The 26464-nt window shown below is 38.8% G+C and overlaps 1 protein-coding gene across 1 annotated transcript in view; it reads right to left on the reverse strand.

Moving 5' to 3' along the window:
- lmtk2 (lemur tyrosine kinase 2) overlaps positions 1–26464 on the reverse strand; it is a 56193-nt gene that overhangs the window by 26956 nt on the left and 2773 nt on the right. The window contains 5 exon segments of the mRNA XM_007893563.2: positions 2367–2454; positions 3891–4009; positions 5021–5082; positions 8243–8396; positions 8930–9054. Coding sequence (XP_007891754.2) covers positions 2367–2454; positions 3891–4009; positions 5021–5082; positions 8243–8396; positions 8930–9054 — 548 coding nt within the window.

Below are 26464 nucleotides of genomic sequence, written 5' to 3' on the forward strand. Positions count from 1 at the left end.
CATGTGGCTGAGGGGTAAGTTACTTACAAGACACAACTGGAGTAACAACACAAGAGTCGCTAGATATAAACCTGGAATAAAAGGGTTTCAGTGAAGGGTTTCAGTACATTCAGAGGACGATCATGAGAATCCTGTTAATGTGGGAATTCTACAATTATCAACATTTTGGATAAATACACACCAGCAAAATGATTGCCATGGTAATCATTAGGAGGTTGTAACATAATCTCAGGATACAGACGACTATATACATCATCAGAAACCCCTCCAGTGTATATTGCAATGTTGTCACACACAGCTGTTACTCCACAACATGAATCATATATCAAATAATCCTTGGATAATCCTTAAATTAGTTCCATATCTAGTCAGCAGAGGGTGCACTTCAACAGTTGAAAGATACGATACACATTCAAAGTTTGTCAATTTTATTTTCTGCTTAATGATTTATACCCATGGTGAAACTTTACTAACGTTCAATAGTGTACTAGTTCTGTTCATTTATCATTTGTTTTAAAAATGGACTGCGTACAGAAATGTTAAAAAATGAATTGTTGCTTCTTGATATTAACTCACCCATGATTTCTAGAATGGTTTGTGACATTCATCATATCAGGGTTTATCGGTCACATTTGCAAACAGAAAAGACACCCAGCATTTGGGAAATTCCCCACCATTCAAACACTGCGCCTACACCATAATGGATTAATCTACATTTCTTCTGAAAATAACTAAGCTGCATTAAATGCCTCCTCAATGATCACACATTAATTCTCGTATATGATTTTACATTTTAAAAACAGGAACAATCAGAATAAAACCCGGAGTAGATGGGAGAGGAAAAAACAATGGGGATCCATTGCTCAACAAAATTATTATTAAGCAAGATGTTTTGCCAGGTACTGCTAGCTTCAGAGGCATTGGATACAAATTGATGAACTGCATGAATTGGCCTCTAATACACCCAGTACTCAGATTCCATCCATTTCAGCTACTTGTTATGATGGCTTTTTAAGCTCATCAAAATCCTGGTCACCAAACAAATTATACATATACCCGATAGCTGGTCTATGGAACGTAAGCATCCACATTTGCCTGTACATCTCAAAATCATATAATAAATATTTTTGTGGTCTATTATCTTTTCTCAAAACAAATCTGGTGCTTCAAGATGGATAAACTGAATTATTTGTACGCACTGTTTATATATATATAAACTCTTCTGTGGCCAGCACTAAAATAACTACCATAGATGACATGTATATCTGGGAGACTGTCAAACCCAGGAGAGCTTGCAAAATGCATCTGGCAAGCATTTCTTTGTAGTATGTTTCTGTACTGGTTTCTTAATTTTCGCAGGCCTTTCCGACTAGTAAATTTACCTCCACTTTTCCAAATAAATATTATCATCTGAAATTTTCTGAATGTGTATTTTTATATCAGCCATGTGTCACTGGCTTTAACCCACAAATTCTCATTGAACTAGTTGATTCCCCGTTGCTCTCCTCAGGTCTACAAACTTTGCAACAAATTTCTCAGGAACTTGTCAGATTACATTTTCCAGACCCAAACTTTCATTTTGTGTCTACACCACCAAATCAACAATACAACTTCAACCACCTGCTGCTTGCTGGTGCTTTCCTCTAAAGTCCTATTCAGTTCTTTACTGTAATGCTGCTCATCTAGTGCGGATGGAATTTTCAAATCTTCATGGTGGTACATAGCGTTCCTGATCTATTTGGTGCTTTAAAAATAAATAGTAAGATCCGAAATGATCACATTGCCAAAGAATTAGGATGCATGCATTTGCATTGGCAGGACAAGAATATGAGAAGTTAATCCAATTAGAAAGTAATCAGTAAAAGCTGAATACATATCCTCTATAAACAGATGCATAGCTTGAAGGCTGCAAAGAGTTCAAAATACAAAAATTAATTTGCAAATTATAAATGCAAAACAGGTCACTCAGAGAAAAAAGCATTTTCAATATGAAGTACACCACATATGATCATTAAGATAATTGCTTAATACACACTTGTAAGGGATTATTTACAAAATTACTTTACTCTCAAAGCAACTCATCAAGAACTGCTATGTTGGGACTTCTGACTGGAAGACATTAGTGAGCTCCATTTCCAGTCAAAGACTTGGGAGGACAGCTAGGATAAATATTGAGCAGTGGAAAGGATTCACTGCAATTTTTGTCAAAGGCTTAGTACTGGCTACAAGGCAGTGCATCTTTGTTGCTGTTAACTTATTTGTGCTTTATGGGGAGAAGGGTACCTTCTTTAAGAGTGTCATGTTATACTAAATTCTGGACAATGGCCTTGAAAATTAATCTCACCAACAGCTGACTGTTTACTTACCAGCTGACAGAACTCAAAGACCAACAGGTAAGGGACCGTGTCAACACACTGTCCCAGGCAGTGGAGAACATTTGGATGCTGCAAAATTCTAAAATTAGAAACAAAAAAAACATGAAGACTCACACTTTAAGGGCACAGAATGATTTGGTATAAAACACTTCTACAACTTAATGTAATTGTTCACAGTTAATTATTCCAAATAAACACAATAAAATGGTTCTAAGACTGATTCATCTAAAAAGACCAGGCTGTTGCAGAAGACTTCAGATGGAAAGAAAAAAGATGTAAAACATACATTGTTTAAGTAAGTAGTTTCAAATTGGTATTACATAGCACACAACAGTTTACTAAAATCCAAGTGATGTGGAATGCTGACACATGATCTTAATTTTGTGCACATGCAAACAAAATTAAGGTATTTAAAAAGAATATGGACACTTAAGTGTTAAGGGTTACAGAGAAAGGGCAAGGAAATGGGAGGAGACTGAAAATACAAGAGCTGTCATATTCTAATAATAAAATGGCAATACATGGGCAAATATTCCAACGATTTCAGAGGAAAGCAAAAGTTGGTGATCGGAAATAAACACAAGTATGATCGACAAATAATAATGCTTAGCTAGGAACGACTAAAACATATCAAAATAAAGTGTTACAATATGTTCACTCTTAAAGAATTAAGCAATTCCTGCGGGACAGAGGGGCAAAAAAAATTCACTATTTCTTCTCAGGTTTTAATAAAATTCTGTATGTGAAGGAGTTAAAGGTACTTGACATTCAGAATACAACACATGCACAAATTAAATCAGCTTTGCACAGAACTTCTGCAAAAGCATTTTAACACATTCTACCCAAGCATTATTAACACACCCAAATTCCAAAAGGAGCATAGATTAATTAAATTGCACTGATTTATTGGTCTAATGCTAGAGGTTAATATACAGTAGGATTAATTTGTTACATTATTCAGTGAGGCATCTATAAAAATATAAAATTTGATGCAGCATTTTTAAATCTAAATTAATGTTTAGATAGACAAAATAAACACTGCCACTCGACAAGCTTTCAACGCAGAACTTTATGGCACAGGAAACTTAAAACCTCACATTTTAAGTTATGTACCCACTCTATACCGCTTGGCTTCATGCCCTCTCTGCCGGCCTTGAAACCCCTCTTCTAAATCTGACTGCCTTTGGACAAAACCCTTAAACTCTCCCTCCCCCCTCCTCCTGCTCAGTGATCCCCATCATTGCTGTGCGAGTTGTTCACCTTTCATGAAAGGGAAGCGCAAACTGTTGATCCCAGAAAGCAATTAATCAGCTCTTTAAATCAGCCATGTGTAATTGCATTTCATTATAGTTTAACCAAGCCTAAATAGCATTGCACACCAAATCTGCAAGGTTTCATTACTGAATAAAATCCATGAAATGGAGTTGGAAAAACATAAAAAAATGTAAAATTATAAACCTAGTTATTTTGGTAGACATTATATTTTCTATTCAGTTAGAAAAAATGCAGACTAACCTATACGGTTCTCCATTTTTAAGAAAGTGTTGTTGTTCCTTTGCACTTGCATTAACCTTCAGTTCTTTTATAATCACCCTTACTAGATTGGAATCCTTGTAGATCTCCCCGAGAAGAACCTGTCAGAAACATGCAGGATAGCAGATTATATACTTTTGTATCTTCCTGCTGAAGAAAGAAATGATTTCCCATGAACACTCTGATAGCACAAAATGTGGAAAAGGACAAGGACACAGAGGCAGGTGACAGAGGATGTTTTTACATTTGCTTGCCAACTCTACGTTATACAGATTCCATCAAGCTTCCATCCTCAGGAAGGGACGGCAATAGGAAATAGATGTAAATCTGGAAAACTGTAGTATAAACTTGTCTTACTGGGAACAAACCCTCCAAATTACAACATTAATGATGCATTTCAGATGAAAATCAAGACATGCAATATCTAATTGGGAATTACAATTAATTCATAAAGGTAAATTGTTTTAACCCTGCAATTTTAAACTAATAATTACATTAAAGGATGAATTACCAAAAGCCTCATGGATTGTTATTGTCTCATTATTATACAGCAAAGTCTCTGCATAATATATCTCCTACTACTACTCCAGATTATTCTCTCTCAGAAAATAATAGCAATATCTTGGACAAAACAAGCTGCTAGGAGATGCACACTTAGTGGGTCAATAGCAATGGAAAGATTGTTTTTTCCCTCAATGGAAATCAGTTGTTAACTATGAATCAGTATTCATTATTTAGCAAATAGCAAAAAGCAATGTTTCATTTGTTTGGGTATAGCTGAGTTTGGTTTAATAGAACACATAAAGTCTGACCAGGACTCAATAATCCTGCTCACAATTCCAATGGAGAAACCACGGTTTAACTTTACAAATTAAAGTATAGAATAAATGGAATTTAACAGGATTAATCTGAGATTTAAAATATTTTCTTTAGAATTTAATTTTCAATAGTTAATTCAAAATACCATTTTACTTACAGTTGTTCCTAATATTTTTGCTAGGAGATGCACACTTAGTGGGTCAACAGCAAAGACTAAATGTAGTAGTATTGAGTAGTTGTCCACTAGAATCTATATAGAATGAACATCTTTGATTTATGAAAGAAACACTTACCTTGCCAAATGATCCGTGTCCAATTTCCTGGATATAACTAAGATGCTGACGTGAAATTGGTGCTGAGGCCACACGTGCAAACCCAACAGAGATGGAATTTATAAAAACAAAACAGGAAAATTTTCAGTCAGAACAGCTTTATTTTTCAGTAAGATTTTAGAATCTCCAGTTTGCAATGAATCAAACTGAACAACAGTCATGAGCTGTGGTAGGGGAGGGAAGAAAGAGAGAGGATTGTGTAGGGTCAATATTGACCACGTTCCTGAGACCAGAAACAAAAATATCTCAATAAAACAAAAAAAGGTTTATAAACCAAATATTTATAACCAAAGAGAGCAGAGAATTTAAACCACTGCAGCATCCTACATAAAAGGTTAAAAATTGAATATGTAAAGTTACAACCTTATATTAATTTTAAAGCAGATGTCAGCACTGAAGATTTGGGTTACTTATAATTTGTATTCGCTTGAAAGGCAAGAATATATACATATAAAAAAGTAACAAAATCAAAGCATTTTAGGATGTTATCAATGTTAGTAGAATTGTTTCTAACACCACAAACACAAAAACAATCAGGAATTTTATGCAATCAAAGATTCTTTGTCTTTCAACACAAGTACATGCATCCTATTTACTCAAAAGGAAGCCCCCAAATGACAATAACATAAGTAGGATGTTTACAGTGAAACCGTGCCAAAGGTCAGGACATCCAGCATCGTCACAACAAAGGGTTTCAGATCAGAAACAGGAAATTCACTATCATGTAGATACTAAAGGAAAAACAGAACATCTGTCCAAACCAAATTATAACATGCCTGTTTACACTGCAACAGACCTGTTTAATTAGCACAACGTGCAACTTTAAACATCACGACAAGATTCTGTATTGGATACAAAATCTATCATCTTCTCCCACCCCATCTTGTCAAAGGATGATGTTAACCCAGTTATCAGCACAAAACAGGTTTAAACAAAACTGCCTACGGGAAACTGCACATCCCTTTTTTAATCATATTATCTCTATCAAGTTCCAACAGTCCCAAAATAAACAGCCAAAATAAAAGCACCACGATACTTTTATTGTATGCACTTTTACAAGAACAAATGCAACGTTTTGCAGTGAAGCTTATTTATTGTACAACCATGCAGGATACCTGCCGACTAACCGGACAACTCACAGAATAAAGTCACAGAATAAAATATATTTTTTAAAAAACTTATTTTATTTATTTTAAAGCTAAATATAAGGATTAGCAGTTAGCCGGGAAATCCAACTTGCCAGACTGGCTCTCCACCTATTAGTCTGGTTAGCCAGGGGTTGAGGAGAATAATAGGACATTCTCATTCATTCATATTTTACATTATGATTACCATCATAATAATAATAGTAATAATAATTCTTGCATTTGATACCGCTTTTTACGTCTTCTAGACATCGCAAAGCGCTTCACAGAATATACTGTAAAGTGAATTGATTGTATATATTTGTGGGTGAAACGCAGCAGCCAATTGCGCACAGCAGGGTCCCACAAACTGTCGTGGATTGAAGTGACCAATTTATTATATTTTTTGTTCTTGATTATTATCAGGCATGTGGAGTAAGGAAACTTGCTTAAGGTTTTGCCCTGCCGAGAATCAAACCCAGGTCTCTAACTTGCGAGACGAATTCTCTAACCACTGAGCTACAGGACTCATCTTTGATATAGAGGCTTATAGCGTTGTCAAAAAGGCTCAAGGCTCTTCACAGGATTTACTGTAAATTGCAGCGAATATTTATAGATGAGTGTGGCAGCCAGATTGCGCACAGCAATATCCCACAGTCATGAACTGAACACTGGGACCAAACTCCTTTGTCTTTTTGACAAGTGCATTAATACCTTTATCATCGGCCCCAAAAGGCAGACAGGACTTGGTTTAACATCTTATCCAAAGGACTTCTGACAATGCAGCATTCTCCCAGCACTGTACTAGTGTCAGACAAGATTCCCTAGAAGGGATGTTTACGGTGTCTTGGCCAATAATACCCAATATTAAACATTTATCAGACACTTAGGGGACTTTGTTGTATGAAAACTGGCTGCTGTGATCACCTACAAAGACAGTGAATGCACTCTACACTATATCTTTGGAAGTGCTTTGAGACATTTTGACAATGTGACAATGTGATAAGCTGTTATATCAAGTGCAAGGATTATTATTTAGAGAGTCAAAGTCCCAGGTTGAACCTACAACTTTCTGACTCAGTGGAAAGAGTGCTACGAACTTGGCCAGGTCAACAAAGTGAAACTGCAACCTTATATGCACTTCAGCATTCAAATTCTCAAGATGTTTCCTTTCAAAAATTTAATAAGATATTCTTGATAAATCTTGACAAACACTCGTCTACCCACATCTCACCAGTTCTGGCCAGGCTCCACTGGCTCCTCATCACTAAACGGATCGACTTCAAGATCGTCACACTTGTATTCAAATCCTTACACTCCCTGGCACCTTCCTACTTCTCCGACTTCCTCACTCCCCAATCCACTAACCGGCCCCTCCGCTCGACTGACATCGGCCTCCTGCTCGTCCCTCGCACGCGCGCCCCACCACTGGAGGTCGCACTTTCAGCCACTATGCCCCAAAACTCTGGAACGCTCTCCATCTGTCCCTCCACCTTGCCCTCCTCTCTCCCCTTCCAGGTCCCGCCTGAAAACCTTCCTCTTCGACCCCCTCCCACCCACCCACTCCCCACCCGGCTCGGTTTCAGGCTCTGCCACTCTTAAGCGCTCTGAGATGCTATCTTGAGTGGTTGTTATAATCTGGTTCAACAAATTTTGAAAGACTTCAGAAAAATCCTTTATAAAACTACTCTAAAATGACACTGATGCTTTAGATGTTATTGACATTACATTGCAGAGGTTCTGTTCTAAAGCACATATCAAAATGACAGTATTAATTTTGAATATTACATGAATTGAGGTTTAGAGCACATCATTTTGTGAAACAACGCATGCTGATAGAAATTATTTTAGCAGTAGTTCATTAGATTCAATTGGTTTTAAAAAAATGAATATTTACCAAATTGTAAAAGCAAACCCTCCTTATTTCATTATTCATTCATTTCCAACAAACCAATAAATTACAGGGCACTGACTTCAATACCAAGAAAACTGGCATTAGCCCATTTAATGAGTGCGAAGGTATAAGGGCTTCTACCAAAAGATGTAGAATAGTTGATACCTTGCATTTTGACTGACTGCAGTTGCGTTGGAGCAGGCAATGCAACATTTGGAACAGCCAGTGTATATACTTCAGCAGGTGCATGAGGTGAAGGAGTGTCTTCTGCAGGGGGTATGAAGTCATTTTCATCTTCAAAGTTATCATCTTCAAATTCCTGCAACAAACGATTTAAAAAGATCAGCCTCTGATGAGAAGGAAAATAATGAAAGGAGTTCCAACTCAATGAAAATGTACAGCAATTTTTGTCCATTCATTTATAAACACACAATATAGTGTTGAAATCAATTGCACACAACACAATATCAAAAATAATACAAAAAAAATTGCCCAACACTTCACTGTTAGTCAGCTGAATAGAATAATAAAATATGCATTAGCACTCATTTTAGAAAGAAAGAAATCTTTTGATGGATAAAATGTTCACAATGATTTGCTGATATAAGTAGATGGGAATCTCAGTTGAATGAAAAACAGATCTTAACATTTTTTTTCTAAAGTCAACAACTCATCCAAAACATCATGCAGCAATCCTCTAAAGAAGTCATTTATAATCACTGTGCAAAACAAATTACATTTGAATTGATAGATTGACCGACTGTCTAAAAATAATCTTTCATGGAAACTGTTCACGGTTGAATGAAATGAAATAAAATGAAACCAGAAACTAAGTACATTTTATGGGCTCACCTTGAAATTTATTTCTGGGTCTTTACAGCAGGATACGCAATTCACAACCACGATGATCAGGGCGACTAAGCTACACACGCAAAGTATCAGAAGTGACGAGGAGAATTCACCAACATCTGCTTCCCCTGGAAAAACAGATTACAATTATTTTCCAACATCTGGATCAAACAGATCGGAAAAAAAATCATAATAATAAAACATGTATAATTCAAACAAGTTAATCTGCCTGATAGTCTAATGCTTTACACCGTGTAGAGCACAAATGTACAGAGATTCTATAAATTAGAATGGTTTTTAAAGGTGAATATGTGCTACCGAGGGAGGCAGATTGCACCAGCAAATTCAAGAGGGAATTGGATAGTTATTTGGCCATCTGAACTACATTTGCCTATTTATTCATCTGTGCAAGTTTGGAGTTAAACTATAAAAGTAGTAAGGTTCATTAGTTCATACTAAAAAATATTTAGCAAGGCCTCTCTAGCAAATTTCCCACTATATTAATGGAGTAGCATCACGCTCTGGAAGTCAAAACTAAATCACAGGTCATGTGTAAATAGAGATGCTCTATAACCAAACTGTCCAGTCCTCACTTAGTGCTAATCCTCTGGACTACTGCACAATTTCAACATCTTCAGTCCCTAAGCCCTGAAGCTTTGTGGCAATCCATGGCAGTCTTCATATCAGATGTGGACTTCACAATAAACATTAATTCTGTTAGAATTGGTCTAAAAGTTCATCTTTCCTATGTGAATATACCATTTAAATGATTCCAGTGACACAAACAGCTTTAAATACTGTATTCTGTGTACCATAAGATCAAAGGTGAGTTCATATCAACACATGGCCTGTCTCAAGGTAATTATCCAGGCATATCACTGTCAATACTGATATAATGTAAACATTGCAGCAGACCAATATTCCTAATGGTATGACTCATACTAAAAGCAAACATCAAATCGCAATTTTCTTTTAAAAGACCCCCAGGAACAAAAGGATGCATTCAGGTGGATCATTCTTTTAGATTGCAAATCGTACTTCATTTCCTCAAGGCTATATCTGTGCCCTGTACACAAAAGCAATATCAAGGTTTGCAATGAAGTGTACAAAGATGGATTCAGAACTGATCAAAGGATATTTACTGCTCTATTACTTGTGAAAATGCTCAACATTGATTATGCTGTAAGAAATACTTGAACATAAATGCAGAAAAAGAGAAGTATTAACTTGCATTAGCTGTTCATCCCAAGATATTTATAGGCTACCTTGTAAATTCTACCGCACTCAATATTATAGGATAGATTTAAAAGTATTCAAGCAAGACACTGGGGATGGGGAATAAAATGAAAAATAAATGGTCAATTTCCTTTCCCCCTCTCCTCCTTGGAAATTCAATGACCAAAGTAATCAACAAACATCTGACACATGCTCAGAAATCAACAACAACAAGATTCCATTTATAAAGCGCCTTTCACGTCAGGAGGACGTCCCAAGGCGCTGCACAGTTGGGTCATGACCCGAGCAGGGGGGAAATGGTCAGGGTGAGGGGAGGGATGGGAGGGAGCGAGAAGGGGGAAGAGAGTCGAGAGGGGAGCTGAAGGCACGGTCAAAGAGAAAGGTTTTGAGACCGGCCTTGAAGGAGGAAAGGGAGGAAGCGAAGGCGAAGGCACTGGGGGATAGAGTTCCAGAGCCTCGGGGCTGAGAGGCTGAAGGCCCGACCACCAATGGTAGGGCGATTGAGGCGGGGGACGTTGAGCAGACCGGAGCCGGAGGAACGGAGGGTACGGGCAGGTAGGTAGGGGGATAGTAGGTTGGAGAGGTAGGAGGGAGCAAGGCCGTGAATGGCCTTGTAGGTGAGTGTCAATTAAAAACATGACTTTATTCTCATCAAGAGGTTAATGTTGAAAGTGAAGCAATGGGAGAGGCACCTGCCTATGTATTCCTGGATTATGACCCACAGTTGATAGATATCAGAGCTTTGCACAAGGTCCAAACAGAACACTCATATAATGGAGGTTTCAATTCATAAATTTACAGAAATCCAAAGTCATCATAGAAATACAGTGCACATTTTCACAATCAACAATTGAACTCAAGATGGTTGAAATGTACAGCAAGACTTTGTATAACTTTAAATTATGCACTGAATAAAGAGTTCTCATTCCTCCAATATTTTTTCATCCTCAAAGTCAATTCACTTATTTTTCTACTGACCGGAAAATGGACGGGAGGGGAAGGAAATCAGTCGCCAAATTCATCCAGCAGTAATTTCCAGATAGCCATCAGCAATGGCAACCCTGGATAATTTTCTACTCTGAAGCACTTTGAGATGTCTTCCCAACACAAAAACCTCTGTATAAATATAAAGCTGACATTGAATTCCCTGACCCAGTGGCACGCCAAGCCCAATATCCAAACCTCAAATGCAACTTTGGCTGAAAGCAGCTAATTAAACACTAAATTAACTCACTAATTAAATCAGACTAAGATCCATATCTGCAACGTTGTAGTCTGTAAGGCAAAGTTAAACTCTGATGAGCACATAAAGATTCTCCACGTTCTCACTGCTTAATACACTAAATAGCAGCGATGTAATCAGTTTAATCAAGATGAAAATCACAGGTTCAGTGATTAAAAGACATATAATAAATTGGTCATTTTCAATCCACGACTGTTTGTGGGAAACTGCTGTGCGCAATTGGCTGCCAAATTTCGCCAACAAATATACGGTCAATTCACTTTACAGTGTGTTCTGTGAAGTGCTTTGGGACTCCCGACGTGAAAAGCGCTATATCAAATGCAAGGATTATTATTATATGTAAATTTTGTGATTTGAACCAAATTCAAAATATTTAGTTTGTTACTGAAGGAGCCACTTTGTGGGATCACCCAGATTCTTTTAGTTCAGCAACATTCATAATAATCCTTGCATTCATATCGTTGAGACGTCTCAGACTCAGGGTAAATCTGTTATAATGCCCCTCCGCCCCTTCCCCATTGCTTTGGTCTACTGTGGACTCCACTATCCGGAAGCATAGTTTACAACAACAACTTGCATTTGTATAGCACCCTTCAAGTGGGTAGTGTCTCGGAGCGCTCGTACCTGGTTTCTGGCATGGATTATCTAGCTTCCCATGCTTAAAATGTGGACCGCAACCGGGTCATTGGGTTGCTGGTGATGTCACTTTCTACCCACTGCATTAACATCACTAAATAATGGGATAAATATAAATAGATAGTCAGCTACATCAGCTGTATGTTAACTTCCAAGATAGCTCTGTAATCAAGTGCACAAACTTGGTAAGGAGTTCATCCTTACCACTTCAAATTAATTCCAGCCATCCAATATTATTTTCCATACATTTCCCTTCTCTGTCCCTAAAGGAGGAGTGTGTGAATTTTTTTTGTTTTTAAAAAGGGTGATAGTGTAAAGACCAGTTAAGACTGGTTGCATATCTATAATAATAATAATCCTTGCATTTGATATAGCGGTTTTCACGTCTTCTAGATATCTCAAAGTGCTTCACAGAATATACTGTAAAGTGAATTGACTGTATATTTGCGGGCGAACGCAGCAGCCATTTGCACACAGCAATGTCCCACAAACAGTCGTAGATTGAAAATGACCAATTTTTTTTATTATTGTTTTGTTTTTTTGGAGGGATTATTATTAGGCTCTGTGTGGAGAAAGGAAACTTGCCCAAGGTTTCGCCCTCTGCCTGGAATTGAACTCAGGTCTCTCACTTGTAAAACGAGTGCTCTAACCATTGAGCTACAGGACTCTCTGTCCTTCACCCCCTTTAAGATTCTGCCATCTAGCTTATATTGCCAATTGTTTTTATATTTACAATTATATTGTTAAATGTATTTCTGTTCCTATGAAAAATGGGTGGCAAATATTAAAGCTAGTGTTTGTTCTATGCTTTAATGAAGTGCTTTTACAACCGGGACTGGAAAAAAATGGTTGTAAAGGAGAACATTATATGTAGTGGCCAAACAAAGCTTTTATTTGTTATTATGCAGTTCTGAGAGTACTTCTTTTCATTTAACTTGTGAAAAAGCAGAATTTTTTAAAAAAACATTCATAACTTGTTTTTGTTGAATAACTGCACGAATGTTGTGGTACTGAGTCATACTGGCCAGAGAGAATTCTAGATTCAGTCTCTGGTCTGCACCCAGTTAAGTGATCTCAGCTGGTCTGTCATAACTTCCAACAGAAGCAATTTTAGGGAGTGGTGCACAATATGTTTCTCAGATGTCTTCCTCTTTTGGAGTGTATGTTTGAGCAGGATCCACCCAAAAGAATAATATTAATTAAGGTACTTGAAGTTAGCAGTATCAAACATATTTATCTGTTAAAATTTATCTGTTGAAGTGTTTTAAAATGCTTTGTGTTGCTAACATTCCTAAAACATTACAATGCATTACAATTGCAACAATATAAATATCAGAAGCACACCGAATGGAAGAAAAACAGCCCTAGAAAGTTACTCCCTTCAAGGATGGGTTTGGCAAATTACACTCCTGCAAAATATGCAAGGCTTCCCGTTCTTCACTTACAACACACATAGGCATTCAATGGCTAGTTTCGAAATATATTGTTTCAGAATTTAATATTGGGAGTCTAATAATAAGGCAGCATTGGGTGTAGTTTAACAAAGTTGATTTTTTTTATTCGTACTACCTTATGTCTATAGGCATGGTGTCACCACCCACCATCTTGTGAATCCCCAAAATGAGTCAAGTTTTCTGTGTAGTGTGAATATGGTATTTAGGTATGGAGTCCTGTAGCCTATTGATGAGAGCCCTTGTCTCGCAAACGAGAGGATCTGGGTTTGATTCCTGGGCGGAGCAAAATGTTAGTAAGTTTCATTGCTCTATGCCCCTCTGTTTACTAGAGGTAAGTAGGAACCCAGCTGTTAGTTGATGGGCGGATATATACAGTCAATTAATTTTACAGTATATTCTGTGATGTACTTTGAGATGTTTCGAAGACGTGGTAAGGCGCTATATCAAATATAAGGATTATTATTATAATTATTTTAGCTTCACACCACCTTACAAATAAACACAATTACAATTTACCAAGAAAAATCTAGAGTAGCAGCATGTCGAGGCACTTAACCTTTGAATTAAGGTTAAGCACCTCAACATGCTGCCACTCTAGATTTTTCTTGGTAACTTGTAATTTGCCAGCACATTCCTAAGATTTTTGGGTGAATCTCCTGATTGAATCTCCTTATTATTATTAATGTCCTTCATTGGTTAATTGAAGGTTCTCCTTTACAACCAGTTTTTCCAGTCCTGGTTGTAAAAGCACTTCATTAAAGCATAGAGCAAACACTAGCATTAATATTTGCCACCCATTTTTCATAGGAACAGAAATACATTTAACAATATAATTGTAAATATAAAAGCAATTGGCAATATAAACTGATGGCAGAATCTTAAAGGGGGTGAAGGAACAGAGAGTCCTGGGGGGTTCATATAAGTAAATCTTTGAAGGTGGCAGGACAGGTAGATAAAGCTGTTAAAAAAAGCATACGGGATACTAGGCTTTATAAATAGGGGCATAGAATACAAAAGTCAGGAAGTTATGAAGAACCTTTTTAAAAACACTGGTTAGGCCTCAGCGAGAGACTGTGCTCAGTTCTGGGCCCCACACTTTAGGAAGAATGTCAAGGCATTGGAGAGGGTGGAAAGGAGATTTACCAGGATGGTACCTGGAATGAGGGACTTCAATTATCAGGAGAGGCGAGAGAAGCCGGGATTATTCTCCTTGGAGCAGAGGAGATCTAATAGAAGTTTTCAAAATTATGAGGGGATTCGATAGGGAGAACAAGGAGAAACTAAAATAGTTGATAAAAGAAACAGAGGGAAACTTTGTTTCCCTCTGAGGAGAAACTTTTTCGCAAGGTAAGTTGTTCAGATCTGGAATGCATTGCCTGAAAGGGTGATGGAAGCCAATTCAACAACAAATTTTAAGAGAAGTAGATAAATATTCGAGGAGGACAAGTTTGCAGGGCTATGGGGAGAGAGCGGGGGAGTCGGTTTGAATTGGATAGCTCTTTTCAAAGACCTAGCACAGACACGGTGGGCCAAATAGCCTTCTTCTGTGCTGTATAATTCTGTGAACAGTAATTATCATAACAAACTATCTGAAGCACTGGAAGAAGTTCAAACACAAGCAAAACTGATTCAGCAGAACTGAATTGGATTAAAGTTAATCTCTGATCCAATTCCTTGAACACATAAATTTATTCTAATTCATTTGAGATTTATAATCCTCATATGACTAAAATCAGTTTTGTCCACAGCCAATTACTTACTGGTGGCTGGCATTTTAAACAACTAATTAATAAAGTTATTGCTAAATTCAAACTCTATCCACCTAAATTAAATCCCACAATGAAATACAATCCTTAAATCAAACATTAAAATAAATCAAGTCTACGATGGATTTTTACTCAAGATTTTACAAAGCTTACAGAAAGCGTTTAGGTTAATATTGCATTTATGGAAAAGGCAAATTAACTTAGGTTTATCACAAACACAATAATGTGAGTAATAAATGATAATCACAAACACAGATAGATATATGATTTTTTCAAACCAAATATAAAACTAATAAAGTGTGGCTAGAACCAAAGAAACCAGCAACATTGCACACTAGTGCAAGTATTGCAATGCCATCCAGTTTTGTGAATGCAAAAACATTATTTGAAATGTATTTAGAAAAGGGGAAATAGTATTGAGAACTCTGCCATGGCACTGAACGCTCTTCTCCCCACCACCTCTTCACAGACCACAGAAAACATCATAAATTGTTAAAAATGAAGAGAAGGCAAAATATGTAACTAACTTCAAGAAGGTTAAACCAGTGGGAATCAGTCATTTGACTACAGCAGGCACTGAATAGATTTTAGCAGCAAACCAATTAGGATATTTTAGGAACTCATTGTAAAGGACGTACTGTAAAGACACCTATGACGGTTAACTCCCAACTTATTAAAATATAAAGCATCTAAAATCCACCATCTCTCCAAATTCTCTACACCCATTCATAAACTACTGTACCCACTTTAAGTCACTTTAGGAAGTGTTAAATTAAATTACACCTTATGTAGTATTTACAGCAGCTGATATTGAGTACATTACTCCAAAACAAATGTATGCCCTTTTGATTATTTGCATAATCCAAATTATCGCTGAATAAATAAATTTATGTTTAGCCACTAAAAAAAATCCACCCCAATATAACATCCATTAAAAATATGGAGCTTTTCCAAATTAAATTGTGTACCAACAGTTAATAATGTAGATTTAAATCATGTTGAGAAACTAAACCACTTAAATTGCTCATTAAATGTGTTACTGTAACCTTAGTTAGCTATTTCCCATCTCTTCTTCAATCCTCATTTACTTAGTTCAGATGAGTTGCTGTGACAACACTTAAGTGCTAAGAAATGAAGGCCTATATTACTGCAGCCTCAGTTCCATGTAAACTCCACTTATATATGATTTAATGAATTGGATTTATTTATAGCTTTAAAATCATTTTCACAAGATAACACATGGTACAAAGCTCAAAGGTTCTGCAGGTTTGAAAGGACACAAGTTCTGCCCCAGAATTCTCGATAAACTGTAATCCGAATTGAATCTGATCTGTCTGGCGAAAGTACGTCTAACCATTTGCAAATCAACCCACATGACATACAATTAAATCCAAGCAGCTGCATCACCAGTTTGATTTGATCCCAGCAGTGCTTAGGGGCCTATCCTTCAGCGTGGTTTAAATAATTTTACATTTAACAGAAGAACGGGTCCAAATGTTTGGAGGCAACATGCACCTTAATACTGCAATACAGGCTTACCATGAAATCTAATAGTTAAATCATGACCTTGGTAAACTGAACTCAAACTAATTTGAGCACCTTGGGACATCCTCCTGACGTGAAAGGCGCTATACAAATGTAATGTTGTTGTAGTAATTACTTTAATCGATTTTAAACTCTCCTCATAAAAATTCAATCCACTGTCACAACATATGATAAAAGTCACCAAATTAAAAGCCTGAAATACTGAAACAAAGATTAGGCAATTGTATAAACATTTGCATACTAGCTATTGTCAGTAGCCTAGAAATCACTTCAAGCCTATTTTTTTTGGCAAGCACGAGTTAATTGTTATTCAAGAACAACACATACCATGTATGCAACAGGTCAGTAACTTTCCCAGGCTTACAGGTGCAGGACTGGTATCAGCTTAGAAAAAAATGGTATCTATGCATTTATTAATGTAAAATTAAACAATAGTTAAATAATTAGCAACATTCAGAAATGGCTTGTATTTCATGTTCATGGGTTAGTATATAATTATTTAGTACCATGCGCATCCCCATGAAAAATTAGATTTACACAAACACTTTTAGCTTGTAATAAAAAAAATCGATTTGGCACAATTCTTAAGTCACTTTACTCAGAAATGTTCATGGTACAACCTTGGTCTGTCTGTATTAGCTGCTCTTAGCCACAAGAACAGTAAGAGTCAAAGTCGCTGACCTTTTAAAGAGTGAAAGTAGTTAGTGGTCCATTCAGTGTGATGATAGAACTTGAATGTTATGTTTCCAAAGCTGAATTGTCCACCAACACATTGTTTAGGTTCACAATGACAAAAGGGACACTTCTGAAAATTCTTAGAATCTAAACACTGCCATAATGTATAAGTTGCTATTTCTGAGTGAGAACTGCTAATAGAATTTTCTTTAGTCATTTCTTCTATGCCAAAGTTCTCTCCCAGATGGTTCCAAAATTTCCATCAAGAACAGTAAAGGCAAAGCCTTGAATCAGGGTTGATGATGACAGTCTGACATGTTATAAAGTTTTGCCAGGTACTTTACAACAACAACATGCACTTATATAGCGCCCTCCACACTGGGCAGCGTATCAGAGTGCTTAATAATGGCGGAGCCCAAGGCTGAGCCAGAGGGAAGGGAAGATGAACATAGGCGCAGTCAAAGAAGAAAGTTTTCAGGTGCGACCTGAAGAAGGGGAAGGAGGGAGTGAGGTGAAGGGGTTGAGGGTGGAAGTTCCAAACTTTTTTTTAAACTCTAGACTGAGGATCTTGAAGTTGATCCGCTCTGTGTCAGAGCCAGTGGAGTTTGGCAAAGACTAGAGTAATTGGGGTACGAAGTTTAGTGCGGGTGAGAATGCGGGCAACGGAGTTTTGAATGGGCTGAATTTTGTGAATAGCGGAGGAGGGAAGATCAGCAAGGAGGGCGTTAAGAGTAGTCCAGCCGAGAGGTGATAAAGGCATGGACAAGGGTTTCACAGATTTTGGGGTAAGGTATTGTCGGAGACGGGCAATATGGTGGAAGTAGAAGAAAGTGGTGCTTGTCAGGGACCAGATGTGGGGGAGGAAGGATAACTGGAGATCGAACTTGACACCTAAGTTGCACATTGGTTCAGAGAATTTTAAGGACAGGTCAGGTAGGTTGAGGAGGTCGGAACCGTTGGCCAGAAGACGTCGGCGGGAGTCAAAGAGTCTGGCTTCTGTCTTGTTGACGTTTAACTGCAGGAAATTTGCGCTCATCCAGCTCTTGATGTCTGACAGACAAGCTGACAGAACATCAGGGGACTGGGGGCCGCAGCTGGAAGTGGAAAAGTAGAGTTAAGTGACATCTGCATACATGTGGAAGTTAACCCCGTGTCTGAGGATGACATCACCGAGAGGAAATATATAGATGAGGAAGAGAAGGGGACCAAGGATGGATCCTTGGGGTACCCTGTAGTTGACCAGGTGGAAGCGCGAAGAAAAGCCATTTGCAGAAATGTAGTGCTGGCGGTTTGTAAGGTAGGACTCGAACCAAGCAAGTGCAGTCCCACTGAGGTGGATGATGGAGGATGGTGTGATCAACTGTGGCGAACGCGGCAGAGAGGTCCAGGAGGACAAGGAGGTAGAGGGAGCCCTGGCCATAGATAGAGAGGATATCATTTGTGACTTTCACGAGTGCTGTCTCTGTACTGTGTGCAGGGCGGACACCGGACTGAAGGGTTTCAAGTAAGGTGTGGAGGAAGAGATATGCGTGAAGTTGGTTGGCAGCAAAGCGTTCCAGAGCTTTGGCAAGGAAGGGCAGGTTTGAGATAGGGCGGTATTGGCCAAGGGATCGAGGGTAGATTTTTTTTAAAGGAGGGGAGTGATGACCATGGTTTTCAGGGGGAGTGGGAGTGATCCTGAGGAGAGAGACTGGTTAATAGTGTCTGCCAGCAGTGGGCAGAGGAGGGGGGAGCTGGGTGATCAGCAGTTGGGTGGGGAGGGGGTAGAGGCAGCAGGTGGTGGGTTTCATTGTGGTGATGGTGGACGAGAGGGAGGAAGGAGAGATGGGGGCTAATTAATGTAGGATGGGGGCTGTGGTCGGAGCTGAGGGCGGGGTGGGTGAGGAAGACAGAATGGGGGTGGTGGTAGGCAACACGGGGCAGAAAGATGAAGGTGTCAGGCAGATGTTGTCAATTTTAGAGGTTTTACTTTACCATGTTATCTAATAACCGACCCACTTAGTTCTGGAAAAAAAGGTGGCGTGCAAAGAAAAGGTCCAAGATCCTCAAGATAGAATACAATACACTACAAGTGGTAGTAAGTCTTTTTGGAAATTGCACTAGCTACATCGATCTGTTACATGCCTAGTTAAAAATTATGATCCAAGTTCACCCATTATGAACAAACACACATATGCAATTATCTTGAGAGATTCATTATTTTGAGTTTTTTTTGTAAGATCGTATCCTGACCTTCACAAAATCTACCAACAATGGCAACGTTGCAAAGCAAGATGAATCTTAGTGCATATTATATATATTATTATAGTTTGGGGCATGATATGTCAAGCGACTGCCAGGATGGTGGAAGGCAAACTAGATGGACCTTGGTCTTCTTTAGTCTAGCAAATTCTTATGTTCTTATCTTCTCTATGTCATTAAGACTCAGAACTGATGCTGTTCTTTCCCCTTCCTCAACTTAAGACACTTGAAAGGTGAATGTCAGTATTGCTGAATGCAACAATTCCATTTTTGTTACTAAGTGTAAGCATCATATATCCTAAGTAAGATGCGTTCTGCATAGATGCACACAATGACAAATTACATACATACATCAATTGAGCTGCCAGTACTCTGCAACTACTGGATCCAATTTCAGATATACATTTACCTGAAGAATTTAATGTGCAAAAAGAATTTGCCTGATTATTGCCAACATAATAGGAAGAGAGAATAAAATCCATCCCACCAGCCATGTGACAATACATTTGCTGTTGGAATCCTAGGAATAGAGGATCTATTTTGATAGGTCTAGAAATACGAATAAGTTAAATAAACCCATACTAGTAGAGTTTCTAATGCTTCAATTAGCGCTACATATTTGCAGATGTTACAGTATCACAAGTTTCAGTGATAACGACCCACAATCCATCTTTCTTTGCTTCAATTTTATTGAAGAATTTTGCAAGACAGTATTTCTTTTATTCCTATGAAAACATCCTTGACATACTCAGCAAACATGTTGAGGAGAAATAAATTCTCCGTAAAACTCACCACTCTGACACCAATACACCTTTCTATTTAGTTTCACATGGTTGAATGATCAGGTTACAAAACATGACAAAGACAAACATGACAGCGATCGAAGGCAGTCATAGCTCAGGAATGAGACACCAGCAAGCAAAGAGGTTTATTTATTCCACAGCTTTCAAATCTACAAGTGGCCTGCCTCAAATCTGGATTCAGTCAATAAATAACATTAAAGTTGATTTTTAAGATTGAATATAGAATCAGGTTTTAGAACTGAGCTATTTAAATAACAATAGTACTTGCATTCGATATAACGACTGATCACGCCGTTGAGGCATCTCAAAGCATTTCACAGGATATACTGTGAAGTGTTTTTGACTGTGTGCTCACAGAACGGAAACTGCTCTGGTCAAGGTGACAAACGATATCCTGTCCATCTGTGACCAAGGCTCCTTCTGCCTCCTCGACCTCCCTGCTGTCCTTGAATGATTCAGGTCTTATCTCTCACACCGCCTCCAATTTATCTCCGCCAACAGTTTCTCTTCCAGCCCCCGCATAGTCTCGTGCAGTGATCCTCAGGGCTCTATGCTCGGTCCCCCTCTCTTCAACATGGTGATGTCATCCACAGACATGGGGTCAACTTCCACATGTATGTGGGTGACACCCAACTCTATCTCTCTGCCTCCATCCTCGATTCCAGGACAACTGATATCCTGATAGACTGTCAGACATCAAGTCCTGGATGAGAGCCAACTTTCTACCGCTGAATAACAGCAAGACCAAGATTGGCTCAAGTCAGCACCTCGCACACTCCACCTTACCAAGCCAGTCAGGAACCTGGGCATCTTGTTTGAACCTCAACTGTTCTTTCTCCCTCATATTCGTGCCATGACCCACTTTGCCTTCACCCACCTCTGCAACAGTGCCCGAATCCATCACTGCCTCACCACTCAGGCTGCCAAAGCCCTCATATATGGATTTGTCACCTCAAGGCTTGACTACAGAAACTCCCTCCTTGTCAGCCTCCCCAACTCTTACCTCCACAAACTGCAGATCAACCAGAACTCTGCAGCTTGTGTCCTTTCCCACACCAGGCTTCTTGACCCCATCACCCCCACCCTCACCTGACTCCATTGACTCCCCATCCCTCAGAGGATAGAATTCAAAATCCTCGTCCTCACTTTCAAGGCCCTTCACGGCCTTGCTCCCTCCTACCGCTGACCTGCTAACCGCCTATCAACCTGCCTGCTCCCTCCTTTGAACAGGCTCAGGCCTGCTCCATGTCTCCTGCCCAACCCACCCTACCATCGGCAACTGGGCTTTCAGTATCTCTACTCCTATCCTTTGGAACTCCATCCCAATCCCTTTGCCTTACTCTTTCCCTTGTCTCCTTCTAGGCACGACTCAAGATCCTCCTTTTCGACCGTGCCTTCAGCAGCCCTCCTATCTCTCTGCCCTCCGACATTGCAACACCTCACCCCGGCACTGCATTGGAGTGTTAGTTTAGATGATGCGATTCCAAGTCTTGACGTGAAGCTTGAACCCACAACCTTCTGACTCAGAGGTGAGGATGCTACCATTGAGCGAGGTCAACATCCCATACTCTACTCCCTGGGCATAAGGGGTGTAAACTTTCCTTCACTGTCTCTTCCACTGGCATGTGAAAGGCACAAGATAAAAGTTATTGTTGCATCCCTTCAGTCCCTCTTTCATACACTGTCTACTTCCCTCTTGAAAGCTACAATGGACTCCACCAGCCTGCTCGATTGGGCATTCCACATCCCAATGACTGAGTGAAAAAAATCCTCACCTGGAGAGTGATGGCTATTCTATAGGCCAATGAGGTTACTAAGGAAATACAAAAGTATGCATCAGACATGATGCAAGCAGCATAATTCATACTTTTTCTACTTTAATTTACACTAAAATTGATTTAAAGCACCAAGTGGTTATACACAAATTATTTACGCTTCAATGCACTGAAATTCTTTTAGTACATTTTAGTTCGCCTTGTTGGAAATCAGATCTCTCACGACGCAGCAGCATTCCGGAGGGAGGAGTGGTTCATTCCCTAGGCATACATTTTGTTTCTGGTTCACCTACATGTAAAGTGGATCATACACTTTGATTACGTAATAGGAATTCTTTTGTGCCGCTTACCCTGGGGTTCATACCTGTGTTTACTGGTTTAGAATCAGATGTTAATTATTGTGTTGAACACAATCTGAGTAGCTAGTGGTTGTCACCATTAATCTTTGAAGCAGTTTGGCGCATTTTACATTCGTATCTACTGCTACTTCTTTCAATTTGTTCTCATATTTTCATGTTGGGGGAAGCCTATTCTGGTCTCTTCACTGTGTCAAATTTCTAACATGGGCTATATTATTCAGAGTGCTTGTTCCTTGCTGCATTCAGTTCTAAATCTCCTTATCCATTCTACTGGTGCAGTGCGATTGTTTCATTTTATTAAGTGGATTTTCAGTCATGCATGAGAAGAATCCTTCCTTCATCTGAATCACATGCTCTTTTAGCCTAGAAATGATTTTGCGGTTTACTGTATTGTGTGCCCTGCAACAATTATAATTTTAAGATAGATGATCTTCAAAAATCAACATGAAGGATGGAAATTCACTCGGTGCCACACACATAAAATTATTTTGCTGCAAGATACAGGATACAAGGACTTCTTCGGTTATGAGAAATTAGTATTACTTTTGGTTAAAAAACATCTGAGGCAACCTGAAGCAGCAAATGAAACAAAAAAAACTTCAGTAACTAAATCGGAAACCTCAATAATTCTTCTGGCTGACATTTTTCATAAGTGAAAAAAATTAAAATAGAAATCCCATCCTCCAGTAAATGCAAGAGATATGGTTGCTGCACACAGCGATGTAGAGAGATTCTGATCTACAAAGCTCAAATTTAGTGGAATGCCCTCAAGCAATTATATTTAATCCTGAACAGACATCTCATCCGCGTAGGGGAATAGATGGGGACAGAGCCGTACTCGGTTATCAATTTACCTGCCTGCTTATTTCCAATCTGTACCTTTTCCATGCAATAATAAGGGTGGATTCAAAATACAAAAAAGTTAACCTTTCCTTCCACTTATGAAGGAACACAACTGAATACTTTAAAAATGTAATAATTGGTAGTCTTTTTCTTCCTATATCATGCACCAGTTGTTCTGGCCATTTGGAGGTGTGCAAAAGTTTCATTTTCACTTCCTATGGGGAATGCCTGCCTTCCACTCAGCACTTCCTCACAACATGGAAATTTGAAACTCAGAAACGTAGAAAGACATGGAACGACAGAGCCTTCTGTGACTGAATTGAAAATTACATTCTTCCTCCGCCTGCCACCATCCTCCCCAAAACGGGGAGAAAAGAAGCCAATACTGAAGGCCAGTGAAAAAAAACAAAGCTGCATCCAATATATTGTTTCTCAGCACCTTTAGATGTTGAAAGAACAGGTTCTCTTCTCTCTCCCTCCCACTAGTCACTAACTAGTAGTCGATACTGGAATCAGGCCCCCCAGCCATAAACTGACAATATCTTTTTGTTCAGCCGGGCATCTGACACACAAGGAGACATACTGCCTCCATCACCTGGATACCAAGCGACAGGTCAGTGGACACCAGCCACTTCTCCCCACAACTCAAACTCACTACTTGGTTCTGGACTTCACACGGTACTCTTGTACCCTTCAATTGATACCTTTAGTGTCCTCTCTCAAGTCGTGCAGAGCCACGACACTACACATCGCACCAGCATGGCCTACTGAGTAGGATGTTTTCAAGATGTTGAGTGAAGCACACGAAAGCGCCAGGTGAGTGCACAAACAATGCAATTCAATATTGTCTGCAAAAGGAAGGAAGGAAGTGAAGCAGTTCCAGCAGAAATACCTGAGACACAAAGGTCCGTCCAATATTAATGCATCAAATAAGGTGGTGACAGTGGACGACCTTATCGTACCCATTTGAGACACAGTTTGGTTAATTCTCCAAACAACTCTTATAAGGATCTCGGAGCTGGAATACACATCCCAAATAAAATTCAAGATTTGGCCAATTATCCCCATAATTTCCAGCTTTTTCATGAGGCACTAGGTCAAAAACCTTACAGAAATTTGTGAATAGAACATATGCAAGTTTTCCAAGTGTTTTACAAGAGTTTCCCCAGAGCTTTACGACATTCTGCAATTTCCATATAGTCACAACCTGCTCCACATGCTCCTCAACCATTTGGGTAAGGTAAAGGAAAACTGCCAGCACCCATGGAATTGGAACCATATCCAACCAAACACTACATCAAATAGGTCTCAGATAGGTCATATTGCAATTATTGTAGTAACAGCCTTGTAAGAGTTAGCTGCCAAGTGCAGCAATGGCAAAAATTTCTGCCTTTAATAACTTCTGCATTCAAATATCAGCCAACATGTAATTCAATGCTCGTCAACAACGATAACATCAGAACATGAAATACACCAAGCAATAAATCAAATTATGTATCAATTTCCAAGTATTCCCCTTCGAAAATTAAACTACGTAATGAAATACACATAGAGTACTGCTAAATGGTTAAACAAATTGTAAAACTTGTGCGGTTGGTTTTTCAACTGGCCCTTTGCCCCTTGGTTGAGCACTTGACCTATTACTACTTGCTTGCAGAAAAATATCCTGTGCCAGCTGGCCTAGAGTTGACTCATTCCTTCTCGTTCGAAGTACACAATCCTGTATGCTGATCCAACAACATTCTCACCTTGCAACGTCAACACAAAGCTGATGCGTCTAAAAAATGCTCAAAATTGATTTTCCTTCTGATACCATGCTCCCCTGTGTCTATATGCCCTAATTTGATTTCAAAGCATTGTAGCATCAGTTCAGGCTTGGTTGCTGTTTGCAATCACAATCTGATCCAATGTCTGCTTTGGCTAGGTTTTGAGATGGTTGTGTAGGAGAAACACAAGAAGCAGTGAAAATATTCAATTTCTAGGTGTATGAACAGAACACAAGCATAACCAATTAACAAAATACTCTTTTTTGGGTACTCAACTAAGTATTTGATTTTAACAGTTTGGAAATGGACTTCACTCTTTATAAACATACAACCAGTGAGAAAAGCAACTCGAACCAACCAGTGCATACATCACACCCAGAGTTCAAAATGAACACTTGTGGTAAGATTCATACAGCAATATCTCCCATGAGACAAAATTAGGCATCAATATTATTTGCATAAAAATTTCACAAAAACTAATCTCAATATTGAAATATACTTTGAGCCATAATTACCAGTGAACGTCCTAGTAACATACTGCACCAAATATCCATACTGCACCAAGTAGCTTTCAGCCACTACATCCCTCTGCCTTGCCCCTTTTAGATCACAACTGAAGACCTTCCTCTTCGACCGTGCTTACGGTCACTGCCTCCCTCCCCCCAGCTCGCCGTCAGGCTCCGCCACTGTTAGATGCTCTGAGAAGCTTCCCCCAACATAAATGCAAGCTGTTGTTGTTGATTCTGGTATACATCAGCACCAGACTGACAGTTGCTATTGGAAATGGGTTTCAAAGAACTTATACTTGCTAGAATAAAAAAAATTCCAAAAATGTCTTAACAGAACTACAAGGTTAGATAATAAACTTGAGATACGCTTTCATAACTAATTAAAAAGCAAAATGTTATATGCTGGAATAAAGGATACAGAATGGAGTTATGGCCAAGTGATGCTCTAGAGCTATAATAGTGCAGCTGCAAGCAGGTAATACATTTGGCTCACCAGTACAGACATTTAGGCTCAGTCAGCAGGAATAAAACTTGCATTTCAACTTTTAAATAAGCCCACTTGTTTTTGAGTTGCTCTCAACACTGTAGAACCTGCACTATAATGCAAATGGAATGTATTCCACAGCACTGAGTATTTGGGATATTACAGAACCACTTGAACTTGCACCTACAATATAAACATATTAT

The sequence above is a fragment of the Callorhinchus milii genome, unplaced genomic scaffold, assembly GCF_018977255.1.
Source record: "Callorhinchus milii isolate IMCB2004 unplaced genomic scaffold, IMCB_Cmil_1.0 Scaffold16, whole genome shotgun sequence".
NCBI lineage: Eukaryota > Metazoa > Chordata > Chondrichthyes > Chimaeriformes > Callorhinchidae > Callorhinchus > Callorhinchus milii.